This window comes from Parus major, chromosome 1A (genome assembly GCF_001522545.3).
Source record: "Parus major isolate Abel chromosome 1A, Parus_major1.1, whole genome shotgun sequence".
Lineage (NCBI taxonomy): Eukaryota > Metazoa > Chordata > Aves > Passeriformes > Paridae > Parus > Parus major.
In genome coordinates, this window is record NC_031773.1 from 48,633,810 (window position 1) to 48,653,035 (window position 19,226).

The 19,226-nt window shown below is 48.8% G+C and overlaps 3 protein-coding genes across 7 annotated transcripts; 1 reads left to right on the forward strand and 2 right to left on the reverse strand.

Moving 5' to 3' along the window:
* The first annotated feature begins 15 nt into the window (after nt 1-15).
* JOSD1 (Josephin domain containing 1) lies at nt 16-11,135 on the forward strand. 3 transcript variants are annotated; one of them, XM_015628962.3, is made up of 5 exons: nt 16-290; nt 1,014-1,813; nt 7,016-7,144; nt 7,262-7,456; nt 8,803-11,135. In XM_015628962.3, exons 2-5 carry the CDS (start codon nt 1,629-1,631, stop codon nt 8,900-8,902), a joined length of 609 nt encoding a protein of 202 aa, XP_015484448.1. In that variant the 5' UTR covers nt 16-290; nt 1,014-1,628; the 3' UTR covers nt 8,903-11,135. The 3 variants fall into 3 exon arrangements, with proteins under 3 accessions (XP_015484448.1, XP_015484446.1, XP_015484447.1); XM_015628960.3 differs by lacking the exon at nt 16-290 and adding an exon at nt 593-637; XM_015628961.3 differs by lacking the exon at nt 16-290 and adding an exon at nt 674-746.
* Nucleotides 11,136-11,459: 324 nt separating this feature from the next.
* On the reverse strand, nt 11,460-13,361 carry TOMM22 (translocase of outer mitochondrial membrane 22). The gene is made up of 4 exons (XM_015628963.3): nt 13,223-13,361; nt 13,005-13,123; nt 12,589-12,706; nt 11,460-12,177 (listed from the first exon to the last, which is right to left on the reverse strand). Exons 1-4 carry the CDS (start codon nt 13,331-13,333, stop codon nt 12,103-12,105), a joined length of 423 nt encoding a protein of 140 aa, XP_015484449.1. The 5' UTR covers nt 13,334-13,361; the 3' UTR covers nt 11,460-12,102.
* CBY1 (chibby family member 1, beta catenin antagonist) lies at nt 11,462-16,712 on the reverse strand. Of its 3 annotated transcripts, none has more exons than XM_015628964.3 (8): nt 16,576-16,712; nt 15,881-15,990; nt 15,101-15,206; nt 14,898-15,016; nt 13,223-14,071; nt 13,005-13,123; nt 12,589-12,706; nt 11,462-12,177 (listed from the first exon to the last, which is right to left on the reverse strand). In XM_015628964.3, exons 2-5 carry the CDS (start codon nt 15,956-15,958, stop codon nt 13,991-13,993), a joined length of 384 nt encoding a protein of 127 aa, XP_015484450.1. In that variant the 5' UTR covers nt 15,959-15,990; nt 16,576-16,712; the 3' UTR covers nt 11,462-12,177; nt 12,589-12,706; nt 13,005-13,123; nt 13,223-13,990. The 3 variants fall into 3 exon arrangements, with proteins under 3 accessions (XP_015484450.1, XP_015484451.1, XP_015484452.1); XM_015628965.3 differs by lacking the exon at nt 16,576-16,712 and adding an exon at nt 16,312-16,450; XM_015628966.3 differs by lacking the exon at nt 16,576-16,712 and adding an exon at nt 16,284-16,350.
* Between the last annotated feature and the right edge of the window lie 2,514 nt (nt 16,713-19,226).

Consider the following 19,226-nt stretch of genomic DNA (forward strand, 5'->3'; position numbering starts at 1 on the left):
CAGTGAGAAAGAGGAGGTTTGTCATTGATAGTTGTGTCAGCCAATGGAACAGGGTGGGAGCGCGGCTGGTGCGCCTGCAGTCCGCGGGACCTGCTGTCACGACCCGTACCAGCTCCCGGCGTTGGTAAAGGACCCCGCCGCCCCTCCTGCCCCGGGCTCTCGGGAGGAAAGCCCTACGCCTGCCCGCCATGCGAGCCCACAGTGCTCAGACTGCCGGCGGGGGCCGCCAGGCAGGACACCAGCACCAAGGAGGAAACCCCTCTGGCTGAGGGGGCTCTGCGGACTGGCAGGTGACTCTTGCAGGGCGACGGAGAAAGCTGCCTGTCCTGCTCCTCTGCCTGGCCACACGCATGCTTGTGGCACCACCGTCGCAAGCGCCAACCTGTGGCACACAAGGAAGCCGAGGGAGGATTTACATTTGTTTATTCAGCGGGCGGTGAGACCGCCTTCGCTTGTGTACCGGCTGGTTTTACCGCTGACGTCAGAGGGGGGCGTGACCGACGTTGGCGCGTGCGGGGGGGCGGGGGGGCGCGCGCGCGTGTGTGCGTGCGTGCGCGAGCGAGCGAGAGTGGCGCGAGCGGGGCCCGGCGCGCGCGTGCGCCGGCGGCGCGGGGCGGCCCGAGGGGCCGAGCGGGCGGTGAGGAGGCGGCGGCGGGACCCGACCGGCCTGGCCCGTCCCGGCGGGGCCCCTCCAACCTTCCCGAGGGGAAGGGCGGGCGTCTCGGCCCGGCAGCGAGCCCCGAAGGGTTGGGTGGGGGTTAGACGGGGGACTCTCCTCAGCGCGGTGGGCTGCGGGGGTCGCTGGGCCTTGGTCGTGGGAAGCGGCTCCCGCTTGGGTTGCTGTTGTTGTTGTTTTGGTGGTGGTGGTGGTTGCGAGGGCGTAGGGTGGGGAGGGGCGGGGTGGAAAGGTGCGAAGCAGGCCGTGGGGCTGGTCCCGCCTGCCCTACCCTCGCTCCCACGGGCTTTGTGCTGCCTCTGGTTGCTAACGGAGACTTCCCTTTGTCGGAGCGCAGGGTGACCTGTGAGGAATCGCCTTCCCCGCAGCCTCGACTTTGGTTTCTCGTGGCCTAGCAAGAAGTGCTTTCCTTTCCCGAGCTGTTGGCATCTTCCTGCCAGGATTCAGTCGTTCCCAAAGGAATGGAGGAATGCAGCTGATAAGTGCTTAACCACCCTGCGCTTCTATAGGCAGTACCAAGCGCTGGCCTTCTTCTTCCCTTTGGCAGTTTGGGGGTGGGTCTCTCCTATTTACGTGGTCTGGGTACCTTTTTTAGTGGCACTGTAGACCAAAGGAGATGGAAGAAAAGGAGCGATGTGATAAATTCCAGCCGGTATCTTGACACTAAGGAGAACCATATATTTTGACATTTCAAAATTGTTCTTTTATGTGGAGGGGAGGGAAATACTACATTTTATGGGGTATGAGAAGAGGGAGGTTGCAGATCTTCATGTGGTTTTTAAAACCAGCTGTCAGAGGCAATTACTGAATAAACTGAAGCACAAGAGGAGGATTTGTATGCTGGAAGCAGCACTAGCCCACAAAAGGGGCAGTGGACTGTTGTGACTGTGGAGGCAGGAACTTTAGCCTCCTTCATTTTTCACCACCTACTCCCTATCCACCCATCGAGAAAATGAGTTGTGTGCCATGGAAAGGTGACAAGACCAAATCGGAATCGCCAGAGCCATCCCAGCTACCACCACAGCATATTTACCATGAGAAGCAACGCAGGGAGCTGTGTGCCCTCCATGCCCTCAACAATGTCTTCCAGGACAGCAACGCCTTCACTAGGGAAACCCTGCAGGAGATTTTCCAGAGGTAGGATGCTCTCTGTACTGGCATTAGCTTCCCCTTGTCCTCTGCTGATGGGAGGAATTTTTGGGTGTTACCTGGGGGAAATGGAAAGAAAAGGTGGGATTTGGACTGTGCCACTGCTTTGAGCTGAATGTATCTTATTTTTTTAACCCCAGCCTTTTTTTTTTTTTCCCCTCCATGCAGAAATTCTCATTTTACTTGTTTCTTAGCTGTTTCTGGCTCCCAGTTTTGGGTCCCAGAGCTTTATTGCAGATGCCATCATGTGGTTGGAGTGCTGTCTTCCTCTCTTCTCAGCTTACTGCCTCTTCTACCTGTCTTCTGTATTTTTGTCCTGCCTTGTGTAAATAAACTACCTAGATGTTAGTAATGGATTTGAGGATTACCTTGGGAGAATGAAGGTGGCAAGAATGACTAACAGGTCATCATAAAAACTTACTGACTTAGTACTGCAACACATGCAAGATTTTTAGAAATTAGAAGTTCTGCCAAATGAGTGACTCCTTATTCAAGAGGTTCAGTGACGTTCTTCAAACACTATGGGCTTTTTTTTTTACATGCATCAAGACTCTCTGTACTCTTTTAAACTGGGTTTAATTTCAGTAGCTGGATGCCTGTTTCCTGTGGCATTGCTAGATGTTTCCCAGCAGCTTCAGATAATGAATAAAGTGGGTTTGACTTTTACAGGGATGAATATAAATTATTAACGTGGCCTGTGCCATAGCTCATATTTTGCTCAGTGTTTATTTTATGGCGTTTTGATGCTTTATGGAAGTTCTCCTGTGTGAGCCTCTGTAAGTTCTGGTGACCCACCACTGATGAAGCTAAGTGATGATATAGGAAAAGAGCTCTCCTCTGATAACTCAACCTGGAGACATTGTAAACATTATGTAAGTTATGGGTGAATACCTGTTACCAGCAGTTGCCAGCATCTCGTGTTTTTTATAGGTAGGAGACCCCACATCACGGCAGCACGTGCCGTGGGATGCGGCAGTCATTGTAGCCTGTGCTGATGAGCAGGGAGCTGTGGGCCTGTTGCTGCTCTCCTGAAAACTGGCAAATTTATGAAACTGGTGCTTGACTCATCAAACTCATGCCTGTCTTTGGCAAAATAATGTGGTGAAGGACAATAGCAAGTGTCAGATTGAAATGCTATTTATTATGGCTTTGTAGATAAAACTCCTGCTGGTGGAGTGGAGCTGGTCCATGGCAGGCTCAAGGCACTCTTTGTCCAGCGTAAACACACTGTGGTTTTGTTCCAGAGCAGCAATTGTCAGAATCTTAATCACAGCTGGATTGCTCTTGGCCTGAAGCAAACAAAGGCAGTTCATGTGGTAGAAGGAGTGTGATGATCTAATTAGTTGGCTTTCATTGCATTTGGTGAGACAGAATTAGTGTGCAGCATGAAACCTCCCAGAAAAAGACTGGATATTAATCTTGTTGGACCTCTTTCCCTGGAAGGGAGAGTTTGTCTTTTATTCCAACCTGGAGTTGTTCCATCCTAATATTCGGATCAAGATACACAGATTGATTCAGCCCCATGGTAGTATGGAAATACACATGGATGTTCCTCTTGGAACTAGATGATCTATAAGCTACGCATAAGAATTGCCACTGCCTTTCTCTTTCTGTTGGGTGACTACTTCTGTGTAGCTCTTTGACTTTCCTTTAAGAAGTGTGAATTTAGTTGCCCTTTATATGTCTTTTCCTGTGTTCTACTCATATTCTATGTATTGATAAAGGACTGATGAATATTTTTAATAACCTGCAAAAATGTTGAGGTCTGATTTTTAAACCCGGTGTTGACAAAGTAACAAAATCAGAAATAAACTTAAGCTCTCTAGCTTTTACCACATTCTTTGGAGAATGATTGAACCACATTGCTTAATCATTAGCTTCCCTTTTGCTGCATCCTATTGTGTAAGGCCAGGGTAGTCTGATGATTATCATCTCAAGCATATGCCAAAACTTGGTCTGGGCACCCCTCTGATTTTGTATTCTTTTCCTCTTCTTTCCTCTAAAACAAGAAATACCTTTTTGATGTTCCTCTGGCTTTTGTTGCAGGAAGTATGATTGCATGTTCCAAGTGTTGCATGGAGATACAAACAAAATCTCTTCGCTTCACTGGAGTCTGCATATTGAGAACTGATTAGGAAAGACAACTGCATGTAGGAATCTTGTGTTAAGACAACATGTTGATGAAAGTTTCTGATGTAGAAAGATTAAGAGGATTATTACCTGGATTTCTGTCCAGCTTTGTCAGTCTTCCTCACCTCAGTAGCTAGATTAAAAAAAACAGAACAACAATATAATTCCTTGCCTAATCAGAATCTTTCAGCTGATGATTGTGGACTCTGCTTAGGTATGTGTGGTTCAGAATGTTGAGGTGGTTCTTGGGGCAAGTTTGCTCACAGGTTCCAGTTTTTTGTTGCCCATGCCGGTCACCTCATTGCATTTCTGGGGCTCTGGAAGTTACGTGAAGGAGCAAAGATAGATCTATTCTTTCAGCTCTTGAATAAACTTGTCTCTGGAAAATGGTACCATGAGAGGGTGCTTCTGCAGCCCAAAGGGCTCTCTGAATTGTAAGGTTTTCCTTGCTCGCTGGCGCTCAGGAGAGTTGGTAGGTTTGAAGCAATGATCTTGAGCAGTTAGCCATAGCCAAGTGATCTCGCTTTATGGAGACGCTGGAAGAGCTGTGACAAGCAGGTTCTAGCTCTGTGATTAGTAAAGTACACCCCCATGGTGGGTATTAACAGCTTGTCCTCTTACCATGGTGTTGTGGACTCCTCTCCCTTTTGTAGTGAACACACACTTCCCAGATTCTTCTGCTGCAGACTGCTCCACTGTGGAAAAACTCACAGCTGAAGACAAAGGCTACCTGTCTGTAGCCTCTCCAGCCTTGGTTGCTCTGAAACTCCCTACCCAGTCCACCGCTTTCTTCTTGTCAAATGCTTTATGCTGTCAGGGTGTCACTGAAAACTGGGAAATAAACTTTGCACAGCTGGTTAGGTAAGAAAACTGAGATTACTTTATTCAGCATGCTGGGTACATGGGAATCGCTCCACCTAACGTGTGTACCCAGCAGTCTACCAGTCATATAACCAGACCATGTTATATGCATGAAACTAGTATATAGTCACTGCGTTTCTATTACAAATGCATTATATTTCCTGAATTCATGCATATATGTTAATTATTTCCATGGATTTATTTGGATATCAGTAGGGGTCTTTTGAGGGTCTTTGGTGGTCATTTGGGAATATCCCATTCCCCAGATTTTCCGCTGATGGTTCTGGATCCTCTAGTGAATCTTTTCGCCTTGAGAATATCTCAAGTATTTTTGTCAGGTCACGATGCACTTCTCTTATCATTCTTTGGCCTGGCAATCTATCTTTGTTCTCAAAACTAAGACTTGTGCTAGTACATCTTAATCACTGATATAGGTAAATAAGGAAGCGCTAGCTGGTACAAGGCTATTAGTCACAGATGTAGGGGGTTAACACAAAGCCACATTAATCTCTGGCATTTGTACAAAGTACTATATGGTACAAAATGAAATGTTAATCATAGATATACAGATCAAACACTATTGTGCTAAAGTTAAAAATAATTAAGGAATTAAAAAGAAAAACATCTTCTGCTACTGCTGCATGGATGCTTTTTTAAAGAAATACAATTTGTTGGGTAACGAGGGCAGGAATGCAGAAGGGCTGAGGGATTTTCCGTGGATGAAGTATGCCTGCAGAACATACAGCATGCTAAAGGCTGACCGAGAAACGTGCAGGAACATTAGGAGTTTTGGGGATGGAGCTGACAGGAGGAGGAGGCAGGTAAAATACAGATGTTTGGATGGTATGAAATCTGAACTTTGCAGTAGTAGAATTAATGGAGTCCTTATCAATGGAAAGAGCAACTCATCACAACAGAACTCATCTGAGGCTTGGCTTTCTTTGGATTTGTGTTACATGACTTCTTTGTTCTCTGCTCCCATCTTCCCCCATACTTGCTTTTCCTTCTGTCATCTTCATAATGATACATCCTGTTGTTTTCCCTCCTTGCAAAATTTCTTGGGCAGAAGGGGGAAACATAAAACCATAGAAGTGGCTAACACGCTATTTTGCCACACATCTCCGTGTTATGTGTCACATCCGTTATCTGAACGTGTGCAAAGGCTGTTGTATATTTTGGCATGTAACCTCATAGCAGCCCACAGCTTCCTCACAAGAGGAGGTGGAGGGGCAGGCATTGATCTCTCCTCTGGTGACCAGTAACAGGACCTGAAGGAATGGCATGAAGCACTGTCAGAGGTTAGGTTTGATATTAGGAAAAGGTTCTTCACCCAGAGGGTAGTTTGGCACTGGAAGAAGCTCCCCAGGGAAGTGGTCACAGCACCTGACAGAGTTCATGAGGCGTTTGGACACTGCTCTTGAGCTCATGGTGTGATCCTTGGGGCTGTCCTGTCTGTGACCAGGAGTTTGATTCTATGTGGATCCCTTCCAAATCAGGATATTCTGTGATTATATGAATGTGATGAACTCTGGTTCTGCATTTTTAGATGCTGTCGTAATGCAAGTGATGTCTAAGCAAACTTACAGGTCGAAGCTGAAGAGATTTGTTCATGTCAGGATTATCTGTTTAGTTACCTACAGCAACAGATATTTTTTTTATCATATAACAACAGCAACACTTTAGAAAGCTCCCAACCCCAAGTATCTTCACAGCTTTGTGTCTGAATACTTCTTTCATTTACCAGTGGAGGAGGAAAAAGAACAACCTTCCTGCAGCCAACCTCCCCTGCCTCTTTTACTCATCCAGTCTTCAAGGCTGGTGTTGACTGTTGAACTCTTGAAATTGTAATAGCCATTGTCCTAAATAGCAAATTGGTGTTTACTCCAACTGTAAATAGAGGAAAAATCATAATTGAAGCATCCTTCAGAAGTTCCAGTTCAAGGGGTCAGGGAGGAAAAACTTTGTGATTTCTTATGCATCAAAGGCAGGATTTTGGAGGCTTTGTACATCAAGGTTATTCTTACTGCATTACTTAGTTCCCTCAGCCCATTTGATGAAGGATAAGGGGGGACAGAGTAGTTTGTGTTAAAGCACAAAACTCCTGAAAATTGATTTCAAATTATACAGCAAGTAGCCCCTTTCCAGTTGTGGAATACAGGTTCAGCAAGCATCTGTTAGAACATTCTCTTCTGTCTGCAGGCTGTCTCCCAACACCATGGTGACCCCCCACAAGAAGAGCATGCTGGGGAATGGGAACTATGATGTGAACGTGATTATGGCAGCACTTCAGACCAAAGGCTACGAGGCGGTTTGGTGGGATAAGCGCAGGTACTGAGAATTTGTGTAATTCTGGAGGTGGCTACTGTTTGCAAAAATGAGAAAGAGATTGAAGTGAAAGCACCAGAACATAATCTGGTTGATGTTTTGTATCCTGCACTCTTTCAGGGATGTTAATGCCATTGCCCTGTCTAACGTGATGGGCTTCATTATGAATTTGCCCTCCAGCCTTTGCTGGGGCCCCTTGAAGCTCCCCCTCAAGCGACAGCACTGGATCTGTGTCCGGGAGGTGGGAGGCACCTACTACAACCTCGACTCCAAGCTCAAGGTGCCCGAGTGGATTGGAGGTGAAAGTGAGCTCAGGTAGGATTTCCTCTAATCCTTCCCTATTGGAGGTAAGAAGTCTGTCCTTAAGCAGTTGGCGATTTAAATATGTATGGTTGACCTTACACAGTAAAAATTGTGAAAGTAATGAGGTTCTTCTGCCTTCACTTGGATTGATGCCCCATTTGTGCAAAGCTAGGGAAGTGCTTTTGGCAGTGGTGTCTCTATGAGCTCAGGATAGCTTGACTTGGCCTCTTATGTGTGTGCCTCTGTCAGTGGTGAAGGTAGAGGCCACGTCTGGTATTAGTGGGTGATACCTGCAACAGATGTGCTGTGCCCTGCTCCCTCCTTGAACATGACAGTACATTGAACGTTCTTTGCCTCTTTAGTGACAACCTGTATGTTTCCAGCAAGAGGCTTTCCAGACTAAAAGTGCAGCCTTATCTGTGACAGCAGTAAGAGCTGTTTGCTAGGAATCACTTTTCCTATGTAAGCATATGCTGCCCTTGTGGCTTGGCTCCCCTCCCTCTTTAATCTTAACACAACATGGTTATTTTAAATACTTTGTAAAATTTCACCTGCTCTTGATAGCTGTTTAGCTTCCATTCCATTGTGTCATAAATCCTACTGGCAGCTTTGCTGCCTTCACTAGACTTGTTCTGAGATAGGGATTGCACGTGTGCAGTGCTTGCAGAGCCAGTCGTACCATGGAAGTTTTGGTAAATTTCTGGGGTAAAGTAACTCTCTTATGAAACTACTGTGCAGAGGTTCTGGTGGATTTTTTCCTAGGCATTTATTGTTCTTCAGCAATAAAAAAGGACTTTCTCTACTGCAAACCTGGACCAGAAGATATTGGAGAAAATGTTGTTTTTCATATTTATTGGAAGTAATCAAAGTTTGGTATTAGAAAAAGCTTAGGTGCAGAAAGAGGCTAAAAAAACATGTCAAATGACTAAGTGGTACACTGCTGCTAAGGACATCTAAATGATGGGTGTTCTTTTTTTACTAGAAAAATATTTTTTCCCAGATTTGTTGGAATTATTTTAAGCTAAGGTGGGATTCTTGATCTTGGAAATATGAAGAAACTATCTTGGTTTTAATTCTGTTTTCTTACCTTGGAAAGTAAGAAAGTGGCACCCATATAGACTCATCTTTGCTGAGGTTAAGATAATGCCTGACTTGATTCTGAGAATTTTCTGGGTAGAGATGGTTGAATCTATCAAGGAAAATTTAGTATTTGTTTGTGGGTTTTTTCTGTCATAAAATAATTAAAGACAGTGGAGTTTTCCCCCATTTCTTGTCCCATCTGAATAGTTACTTGTATGTAGTTGTTGTTGCAGATGACAAAGTTCAGTAGCACTTGCTTCTGTTTCTCTTTATGATAGGAAATTTTTGAAACACCAGCTGAGAGGAAAGAACTGTGAACTCCTATTGGTGGTGCCAGAGGAGGTGGAAGCACACCAGACCTGGAGAGCTGATGTGTGACCTGGGCTGACTCTGTCCTCCCACTGCAGTTCTTCCCCTTTACCAAACTCCTGATGTCCTAAAACCTGGATAATGGGTGCCCCGACTCCTCTCGTCTGGAATTTCCTTTGTTAGGCTCTTCTCTTCCTTCCTTCCTTGGTGCAATAGGGCAACGGCGCTGGACATTGGGGGTAATGGGTGGAGAAGAACTGAGGGCAGAGCAGAGGAAACTGGAAGCCAGTTACTTTAATTGCAAGGTGGGTGAGCTGCAGTGCCCTTTGGCCAGCTGGAAGGCATCATGCTCTGGAAAAACTGGGCTGGGGGAGAGTGCCTGGAAACCCCAGGCCTCCATTTCCCCACGTGGTTCAAGGCTGCGTTTGGTGGGACACTGCTCCCTCCAGGGCTTGTCAGGAAGGAGCAGGGGCTGAGCATGCTGCAACCTCTTTACAGTTCTCTCCCTCCAAAACAAGTTGTCATGAAGGTATTTACAATTCCTAAGGGTCTCTCAGGACACTCAAAACACTAGGAATGGTACGGTGCTCAGCACAACCCTCTGCTTCTTAGGACTGGTTTGTGCCAGGAATTAGGAAACAATAATAAAACCAGTGTCATCTTCCAATAAATTCTTTGGGTAGCTAGAGGATTCTTCCCCAGGGTCTCCAAGGATTTATGTATGTGGTGAGCAGTTGTTTGGCAGTGTGTGTCTGGCTAAGGTGACATGGAAACAGCAAGCACAGGCTAACTGAGGAGTATCAAGTTGCTGGACTGGAGAGAGGCCACAGTCTGCTTGGGTTTCTTCATGCTATGGTGGGTTTTTTTTTACTATTTTTTAAAAGTTATTTAGGTTTTGTGCATGGTCGCCCAGTAGTTTAGGGGCTCCTTGGAGAGAGGAATCAAGCTGAAAAGGTTTTCAAATAAATTAATTCCCTTTTATTTTCCTCTCTTCAGAAGTCTAGCCCACAGTCACAGATGTCATGTGAAATGAAAGAGGTCAAGTTATAAAATAAAAATGGGCTAAGGAAGGAAGCCTTTATAGCAGTCAGTTTTGCCCTTTTATTGCTACCATCCACTGGTGTGGGAGATGCAGAGGGCCCACCAGAACTTTCAGGCATTGGAGACACCCTGGCTTGGTAGTTGAACCCAACCTCTCCTTTAGCACTGGCCAACAAACATTCCATTAATGGTTGAATTGCTTTTTCCTGCCTTCCATGGGGAAGAGAGATGAGACATGGGAGACGCTAAGGAATCTCCACCGGCTGTTTCCCAGTCACCCAGGAGAGCTGTAGCTCAGCCATACCTTCCTTGGCAGGAGGAGGAAATGCTGAATTTGGAACTGACTTTGTTGTGTTTAGCACTTCCTGGCTGAGCTGCTGTTTGCTTCCATCTTTACATGTCTTGGTTGAACAGCAACCTCTGGGACCTGATGGAGCTCCAAGGATCCTGTTCCACCATGTGCAAGAAACTGTCATTACTGATGTTTGAGCTGGTGAAAGGAGGGATTGTAATGACCTTTTCTCAGTTATCTTTCTCTTCAGAGCTCTGCAAACGCATGAGCAGGTGCTCGAACCTGAGAGACCACCAAAAGTGGCACCATCCCAACAGAGAACAGAGGCCACATGACGACAGGACGATGGTGTTTGCTGACCCCCGGCCATCTGGCAAGCACTTTTGCAGTCCTTTGAGCACAGCCTCCCACAGTCAAGAGCAAACTGCTCTTTTAAAAAGTCCTATTTCGTAACACATTCCAATGACCAATACCAGCTGGCAGAGTTTTTAAACACTTTCCAGGCAGGATGTTCAGCCTGCAGGCATTCTGCTCCTGACTTGAAGCCATTTCTTCAAGAGGGGAAAATATAAATCTCAACAGCAACATTTTCTATGCTGATTGAAGTTGCACTTTGGAGAAAAACCCTGTTTGCATGGAAACTGCAAGCCAATGGATCAGTGCACAATATGCAAAGATGTTTTAAAATACTTTGGGGCTGCTTTCCTCTCCTTGTGTGTCAGCTGCTTTCCCGGGGGAGAAACAGTGTGATCCAGCTGCTCAGGTAAAGGGAAAGTGTATGATCACATCCCCGTGGGAGGTGAGGCTGCAGTGCCCGAGGGTGGGTGAGCTGGTCCAGTCCCACCGCTCGGGAGCGGGGAAGCCCCTCTTTGTTTTCTTGCTTGTTTGGTTTTGTTAGAGCCTTGTCTTGGATTTGTTTACAGAGATGTATTTTGTTTAACCAAATATTAAAAATGGAAAAAAAAAAAATTCCATATAAATGTCCTATCACTTCTGTATGTTCAATTGAATTGTTCTGTAACAAAGTATGTAAAGGATAAATAAATTTTTTTCTTTGGTTATAAAACCACCATGTTTCTGTGAGTTAAAAACCTTGAACGGTGGACACTGGTGCTGAGGTAGGATCACCTCCTGGAGAATTCCCTGAAGCCATGCAAGGCTTCCCCACCCCTCTGAAGGTGACAAAACCACGTCGGTCCCTTCCACACTGCCAGGCTGTGCATGAAATGGAGAGATCCCTACCCAGAAATCCCCCAGCAGCTCTGAAAGAACTGAGCCTCCCTCAAGGACATCTATTAAAACCACACTGCTCAGGTTGGATTTATTTAATATTCCATACAAAAAAATACGCAGCTGATGTCTGTTCTACTTTATGAGGCAGAGAATCTGCGTGGATGTGATCGTCTCAAACCTGGCCTGCTGCTCCCTCGGTTCTCACACACACACAGCTGCAGTAAAAGTGTTTCTGCAGACGCATCTTCCCAAAGAGTATTTTCCATGGGGTACTGATTGCACCCCTCCTTCCTCTGCTGGGAAAGTCACTCTTCTGTCACCACTGTCCTTCAGCTCCAAATCAGGCACGAAAGCATTTGTTGTGTCTGACTGCTGCTTTTCAAAGCCTGACCTGTGCCCCAGGGTGTTCTGTGGGAGCAAGAAGCTGGCAGAGGAGCTCCCCCGGTCCAAGTCTGTAACTGGTTATGGCATAGTGATTGAATAAAAGGAAATACTCATGATTTCTAAAGGAGAGGGGGATGCAGACAGGAGCCATCATCAGGTCCAGAGGGGGGCTTCCCTCCCTTGTTATGAACAGGTCAATGTCCCAAAGGAGAACCAAAAATAAAAACAAAAAATGCCCTGGCCCAACAAATCAACAGTTCAATATATCATAATCGCAAGGTCTTCCCACTTGATATGAATCCAACTCAGCTTCCGCAAATTAGATTTTTCCAGATAGCGGAGGCAGGGCCCCTGGCATTCCCCCTGAGAGCCCTGTGTTGGGTCCAAGGAGGATCTGGAAAGAAAACAATTGGTTAAGGAGTATCAAGGACACAAGACACCTTGCCATGCTGTCCCTCCTCCCAAAGGTATTGGTGGTCCTTTGCAGCACCAGTCCCACTCCTGCTACAGCAGCTAAGGTCAGTGCCCAACCACAGCCCCCATTAGCCCCTCACAGCACTGGTGAAAGCCAGGTTGTGCTTGTCAGGGATTGCCTCCAGCCTGACACTATTTTTGCTGGGAATCAGCAGCATTGTACGATTAGAACATCCAGCCAGAGAATCTGGTGGGGCGAGTGAGGCCACAGTGTACAACAGTCTGCACCCCTCTCCCCAGGGTCCCCCAGCAGGTGCTCACAGCAGGAGGTGCAGGCACTTCCAGCCAACTCTGCAGGGCCGGGACAAAGGGTTGAGCCTTCCTGCCTCACCTGTCGCTGCTGCAGCTGCTGCTGTTGCTCCATCTGCAGTTTTTCAGTTTCAAAGACGACAGGAAGAACCAGAATCATGAAAGAGGTGGTCCCAATCCACAGAGCTGCCCTAGAGAATCTACCAAGGAGAAAGAAACCTAGAAATCAGTTCTCATTGGCACAATCCCACGTTTCCCTTCCGTGCCTCAACCATAAACCTGCCTCCAAATCCAACCCCGGGCTCCGGAGTGTCCCTTTATCCCCGCCCTTAGAAGCCGCCCTTAAACAAAAGCCGCGGTTCTTCCGCTCCCCGCAGGCTCCGCACTGCGCTACCAGCGGCCAAAGCCTCCGCGAAAACCGGCGGAGCCGCCCCGCGCCCCCGCTCTGCCCGCCGGGCCCGCTCCGAGGGGCTCCGGCCCGGCCGGCCGCCCCCTCACCTGTACATCTTCTGCGCTACCGTCAGCGACAGGTCGAACGTAGCCCCGGCCGCCGACCGGACGCTCTCGGGGAACATCTCCGTGAGTCCCCACAGCCGCTCCGCCAGCGTCTCGTCCAGCTGCGGGCGGCACCACCATGTCAGGCCCCGCCGCACGGCCCTGCGCGCCCCGCGGGGTCACCGCGCCCGCCCGGCCTTCCCCGCCGCCTGCCCTGGTACCTCCTCGTCGTCCTCTTCCTCCTCCTCGAGCTCGTCCTCCAGCTCCTCGGCCTTGCCCGCGCCGCCCTTGGGCAGCAGCTCCTCCGGGGACAGGGACGCCGCGGCCGCCATCGCCACCACACAGGACGGAAGGAGCGGCGGCCAGAGCGCCGCCGGAAGCGCGGCGGCCCTCCCGCCACCCAGCCCGGGCGAGACTGCGCCCCCTGGCGGCCCGGAGGAGCATCGGCCGCACCCCATCCCCGCCCGGGCAGCGCAGCACGACGCGTCACAAACACCCTCAGAACCGGGTTTTAATTGCAAGGTTTTATGTAAAATATGAAAAACTCTCGAGAACGAGCAACTCCAGCATCCTGCTCGCCCAAGGCAGACGGTGAGGTTTGTACAATCACCCGCGGGCTCCCCAGGGGGAGCGGGCAGAGGTCTCCCCGCTTCTGTACGTGGGGAAGGCGAGGAGGAGCCCTCATGGAGATGGATCTTCTCCACCGCCTCTTGTCCGGCTGCCTTAGAGAAGAGGGTACCTGTGCTGGGCTGCGGTGAGGAAATGTAGCAAGGTAAAGTGCTCTGAGGAAAATCATGTTAATTAACAGCGCTGTGGTGCCAAATCAGCCATTAGCAGTACCCACGGCACCACACAACGCTGGAGGCATCTCGGCACTCGTGGTCCCGTGAAACCAACTACCTCCACACAGTACCAACATGGCTGGGAGGCCTAAACCAGCCCCAGCATCCTGTCCGCCAAGACCTAGAACCAGCCTGGCCACCTCTTGTTCACTTCTTCCTCCGGCTGTGCTGCTTCAGCTCCTCCAGCTCCTTCTCCATGAGGTGGGATTCAGCAGTGGTCTCAGAGAGCTGGAATGCACAGCAAACAACAGGAGTTAAAAGCTTGTGAGTCTTTTCCAACTTCACAGCACACAGATTTACAGCCACAAGCCAGGTCCTGCAGGAAGGAATTTGTTTCTGTTGAGCAAGGGAGAAGCTGTCGTGTCATGCTTCACTGAGATCACCTGGAAAACACGGAGAGCAGCTAGCACTTCTGCTAAGTGTTCCAGCCACAAAAGCCATTTTCCAGCTTTAAAACATGTGAAGAGTAAGGAAAGAAAATATTTATTTAGAGTGACATAAAAGCTAAATCCCTTATTAACTGAGAATAGATGTGTGTTTCTATTTCACTGAATGTCTCTCCAGATTTTAAGCATGAGAGCTGAGATCTCTGGATAAGGTTGAATTTTGGTTTATTTACTGGAAATTCTGTCATCCAGAGTTTTACACATAGGATAGATGTCACACCCCTCATGACAGCAGATGGAAGCTTTAATCTTCTGTGACCAGGAATAGTGGCTGTAACTCAGTTTCATAGTTAGGGCAGAGGACAGAGTGGCAAGAAGAATGCTATATTCTGTGCGGAAAGGGAAACAGGAGACATGGCATTGCCTGGGCTTCTCTCTCCTCAGTCACAGTGGTTGCAACAACCTCTGATGTGGGGTGAACCTTCCCCTTTTTCCACAGAGGGGATCAGGCTTCACTCCCACAGTCACTTTGCCATTACACCTGGGTTGCACAGCAGAGTAAAGCAGAAAGTGGGGTGCAGTGAGAGCAGCCTTCTCCAGGGGACCCAGCACCCTTTGCTCAGGCATTCCCACTGCTATGGGCAGGCAGGAGTTGGGCAAAGGCTCACCATGTCCAGCAGAATGTCCACTTTCAGGCGAAGTAGGTTGTTTTCTTCCTCTAGCTGCTGGTTTCGTTTGCGCAAGCGCTGCAGCTCCCTGCGATCCCCCCCCACAAAGGTTCCTGATTCTTGGAGGAAAGAAAGAGGTCAAAATACAGATTGTCAGCCAACCATGGTTACTTCAGACCAGAGCAAGCTGAGCTGTACTCTACCTGAAACCCAGTGGCCATTTTCAAACTTCAGGCTCTGGCCAGCAAGGTTCATTGTGGGGGTGCCGTATTCCAGGCCCAGCTCAACCTCACGGGTGGATCTATCCAGCTGCAGGGATAAGATCACACTCAGAGTTTCACAGAATTCCAGGGCCACCCCCTGCTTTCTAATTTCTTAGTGACTAGCATTCCAGTGGAAGATGCTGGTCCAAATGGCCCTGGAACCCTAATTGGATGATACACTGCTGCAGTAGAGGACTGGCTCCTCTCACTGCCATCCCTGCTCTTTCTCCCACCCCCACACTCATCTCCCTGCACTTGGAGACCACTGGTGAGAAGTTTTCAGTGACATAGTTCTGGACTGCAGGTGGGGTGATGATTCTTCCCTGGGCTATTCCATTTCTAGTTTCATGTATAGCCACCAGTGATCAGGAAAGGTGCTGCACTGCAGGAAGAAAGCAGTACAGTTGGAATAATAGAATATAGTGAGTTGGAAAGAACCCACAAGGATCATTGAGCCCAGCTCCTGGCCCTGCACAGGACCATTCCCAAGAGCTGCACCATGCCTGGGAGTATTGTCCAAACATGTCCTGAACTGTCCGGCTTGGGGCTGTGACCACTGTCCTGGGAAGTCTGTTCCAGAGCCCAATCGCCCTCTGGGTGAAGAACTTGTTCCTGCCCCAGAAGCAGCTGGGAGCTCTTGTAAGGATTATGGATGGCACTCACAGCAGAAGCCACCCAGCCCTGCCACCAAGGCAGCAAAACCCAGGTGCTGGGACTCACCAGGTGCAGGTTGGACAGCGAGGCCCATTTCCTGGGTGGGGTCCTCTTCGGGCTGAAGGAGTTCCCAAAGAGAGGCATCGCACGCTGCTCCTCAGGCTTACGGAAGGCTCCTGAAGGAGAAACAACAGGTCCGAGGCTGTGGGCCCAGAGCAGCGATGTGACAAGGTGGCCGTTCTCCCCCAGGCAGAGCGCCCCAGCTCTCACGCCAAGATGGCGATTTGGGGGGCGAGTCCTGGCCGCCTCCCCGCCACTGCCACCAGGCAGCACCGGCCCTCGGTGCACGGGCACGTCCCTCGCACCTCCACCTCCACGTGACCGAGCCAGGCTGGGGACAGGAGGTGTCACACCCGCCCCGGCCCTCCCCGCCTCCGGCCGGTACCCCCAGCACCGCGCGGCCCGGCACCTCGGGGGTACGGGCTGTATCAGCCTACGGGCACGCCGAGGAGCTGCAAGGGGAGCCCCACGGGGCGCTGTTCCCCGCACGGGACGCCACCGGCATGCTCCTTTGTCCTGTTTTCCCTCCCGGCACCTCACTGGCGAAAGCAGCGGGCTCGGCAAGAGCGGAGCCGATGAAGAATGCCCCTCACCCCCCATCCCCCCCGCGACGCGGTGGTAGGGCCAGCCCCGCGGTGCGGGGGCGGTTGGGCCGGGCTGTTCCATCGAACTGCGCCTTAATTCCCGGGGGGGGGCCGCACCTCTCCGTCGGGACGCGCCCGCTCCCGGCGCTCGCCGTCCGCCGCCGGTGGGATCCGCCGCGTGTCCCGGGAGCGGTTTGCGGCCGCCGCGTTGCCGTGGCGACGGGATCCGCGGCTCCGCTCCGCCTCCTGTGCTGGGGGGAGACGGGGGCGGAGTGCCGGGCAGCGGGCTTGCGGGTCGGGCTCCGCTCAGGGTCGGGCTGCGTCGAATTGGTGCCTTGCTGACCGCGCTTTCCTTAACAGCTGCCCTAAAATGCTCGAATCGTCCGGAAGAGTTGTTAAAAATGGCTTTGGTGGGGATTTTTCGTTTATTTTTTCAGTTAAATAGCTAAACGCCATTAGGCAGAGAGCTCTTCCTTGCTTGGGAACGTGGGAGAAGTGGAGGAGGTCAGACGTCCTGGACTGCGCGGGTTCAGGGGTTGATGGGTGAGGAGGTGTAGAGAGAAGAATCGTACGGAATCACTTAGGTTGGAAGAGATCTCTGAGACCTTCAAGTCCTGTCTTTGCCCCGACCACCACCGTGTGAACGTGGCCGTGACATTAAGTGCCATGTCCAGTCTTGTCTCTAACACCTCCAGGGACGGTGACTCCACAGCAGCAGCTCCTCACACACCTTCCTTTGAAGCAGTCCCAGCATCCCGATTTCCTGTGCACATTGCGAAGTCCTCCCTTTCAGCACATGATGGAATAAATTTAGATTCATTGTGTTACTTGCCGGCTTGTATTCCATGGGAGGTAGCAGTGGCAGTTGGTTTGGATATTTTGAATGAATGGTACGGGTATGTAACACGTATCCCCAGCACTTTTTATGTTACAGAGGCAAAATGCCACTCCTAAGCTATAAAATAATCCTCCAATATGTTAGAATAGCGATCTGAAGTTACTTGCTTCATTGTTAAAAAAGCTTATGTTAAGGACTTCCTGGGGCTTTTCTGAAAAATTTTGGATTAATGAGATACTAAGATGCTGACTTTAGTTAAAAGGGAACAATAAAGAAAAAGAAAAAAGAAAAAAAAAAAGCAGGGGGCTGGCAGACAAAAGGAGAAGAAAAGAAGAGAATCACCAACATTTTGATTTGGTTTGTAGATGTATTAGTACTCCAGGGAAGAAGAAGAAGAAAAAAAAGATCTAACAGTCTTTCATTCCCAGAGTGCTTAATTGGCACCCTGCCTTAAGTGAACCAGAAAATTGCTCACTTGGAATAAGAACCGGAGAAATAACACAGTTAAACCCAATGACTTGAGACAAGAAAAACCTCTGGTGCTGCAGTATCTTTTGGTAGTCCAGTTAAGCAACATCTGGTTCTTACAGGACACATGCTATAAAAACAGTTGCCTTTTGACTCAGTATACCAGAGTCTGTGCACTGGAAAGCAGTGATTTTTGCAATAAGAGAAGAGATTGTAATGGGATGTGTGTGGGGGGGGGGAAAGTCAACACCCTTAATTAAAAGTAGAATAAAGACTCACTGTTCAGAGCAACATCTTTGTGAAGTAGTTGTGGCTTCTGTCACCATTTAATACCCACACGTGTGTGCGTACATTGGGTAAGAAAGATGAAAGGAAGGTCCAGATAAATGAGGGCAAGGACTTCGGAAGAAAAGCTGAGCGAATGTAGAATTACAATTTTGAAATGAGAAAATAAAGTCAGCACACCTGGGTGCTTGTAAGAGCCAAAGACCATACAGGGTAGTGAGGGACTGAGCTCAGTTTGGTTGGGGTGTTTTTTTCAGTAATGTTCACTTTCCTAGAAGAAACCTGTATGTTTCAGCACAGTTATTACTTGAGTTCTCCTTGTGCTGAGCAGGATGAGTTTTGTAGAAATACACTGTAATTATTGTAAAACCCAACTGTCTCATGCATCTGGGGTCTCAGAATGATTTTCTTACTGCCTCTTTCTGTGGAGCAGAGACTTGGAAAAAGCCAGGCAGCCCCATCCCCACCACCTTGGCGTGTGAGATGAATGCTTCCTTCTGTGCTCGGTGCCCACAGTGGATAATACCTGTGTGAATGATCTCATAGTTGGAAGGGTTTGTCAACAAGAGTTCAGAAAGCTTCCCCTGGAGATTAAAAGAAGGAGGCCGAGTGTCTTGATTTCTGCTGTGATTTGCTTCAGAAATCTTTCTTCTTCATGGTTTGACAAAATTTAATTTCTTGCCAGACTCCATTTCCTTGAAAAATGCTGTGGGATTTCCTCACTGCACCAGTCTCCTAAGGTATTTTGGCAGCAGCTTTTCATCATTGTTTCTCCACCTACATCAGGTAGATACCGAGACAAGAATGGACTGTTGCTGTTTCTAGCATTGTCTCTCAGTATATGGCAAATACATACATATATATGTATTTATATATGGCTTGACGCATGATTTTCAACTATGTTAAAAGCATTATGGTGTAGTAGTATGCATCCTTCTGTTCCTGTCACTCTGTGGGGAAAAGAACACCTAGCACACACTCTTTCTCCCAGGACAATAACTACAGAGATCACTTAGAAATTGCAAAAGCCCGTTCTTCACCCCAGTGGTGAAGAACCTTTATGTTACAGTCCTTGTGTAGGGAAGCTGCCTATTTTCCCAGGAAGACATTTTTGAGAATACTGGTGGAAGGCTGAGAGATTGACAGGATGAAGATAAGGCTGTAGCACATGGCAGTG

What these genes read in the sequence shown, in the direction of transcription:
- JOSD1 (XM_015628962.3), top strand. Translation starts at nt 1,629, where the DNA reads ATGAGTTGTGTGCCATGGAAAGGTGACAAGACCAAATCGGAATCGCCA. An exon ending in CTGCAGGAGATTTTCCAGAG is followed by an intron (nt 1,814 to 7,015) that starts GTAGGATGCTCT and finishes TTCTGTCTGCAG; the next exon opens with GCTGTCTCCCAACACCATGG. An exon ending in GTTTGGTGGGATAAGCGCAG is followed by an intron (nt 7,145 to 7,261) that starts GTACTGAGAATT and finishes GCACTCTTTCAG; the next exon opens with GGATGTTAATGCCATTGCCC.
- TOMM22 (XM_015628963.3), bottom strand. Translation starts at nt 13,333, where the DNA reads ATGGCGGCCGCGGCGTCCCTGTCCCCGGAGGAGCTGCTGCCCAAGGGC. An exon ending in AGGAAGAGGACGACGAGGAG is followed by an intron (nt 13,124 to 13,222) that starts GTACCAGGGCAG and finishes TGCCGCCCGCAG; the next exon opens with CTGGACGAGACGCTGGCGGA. An exon ending in AGCAGCTGCAGCAGCGACAG is followed by an intron (nt 12,178 to 12,588) that starts GTGAGGCAGGAA and finishes TTTTCTTTCCAG; the next exon opens with ATCCTCCTTGGACCCAACAC.
- CBY1 (XM_015628964.3), bottom strand. Translation starts at nt 15,958, where the DNA reads ATGCCTCTCTTTGGGAACTCCTTCAGCCCGAAGAGGACCCCACCCAGG. An exon ending in AAATGGCCACTGGGTTTCAG is followed by an intron (nt 15,017 to 15,100) that starts GTAGAGTACAGC and finishes CTTTCCTCCAAG; the next exon opens with AATCAGGAACCTTTGTGGGG. An exon ending in TGGACATTCTGCTGGACATG is followed by an intron (nt 14,072 to 14,897) that starts GTGAGCCTTTGC and finishes TGTGCATTCCAG; the next exon opens with CTCTCTGAGACCACTGCTGA.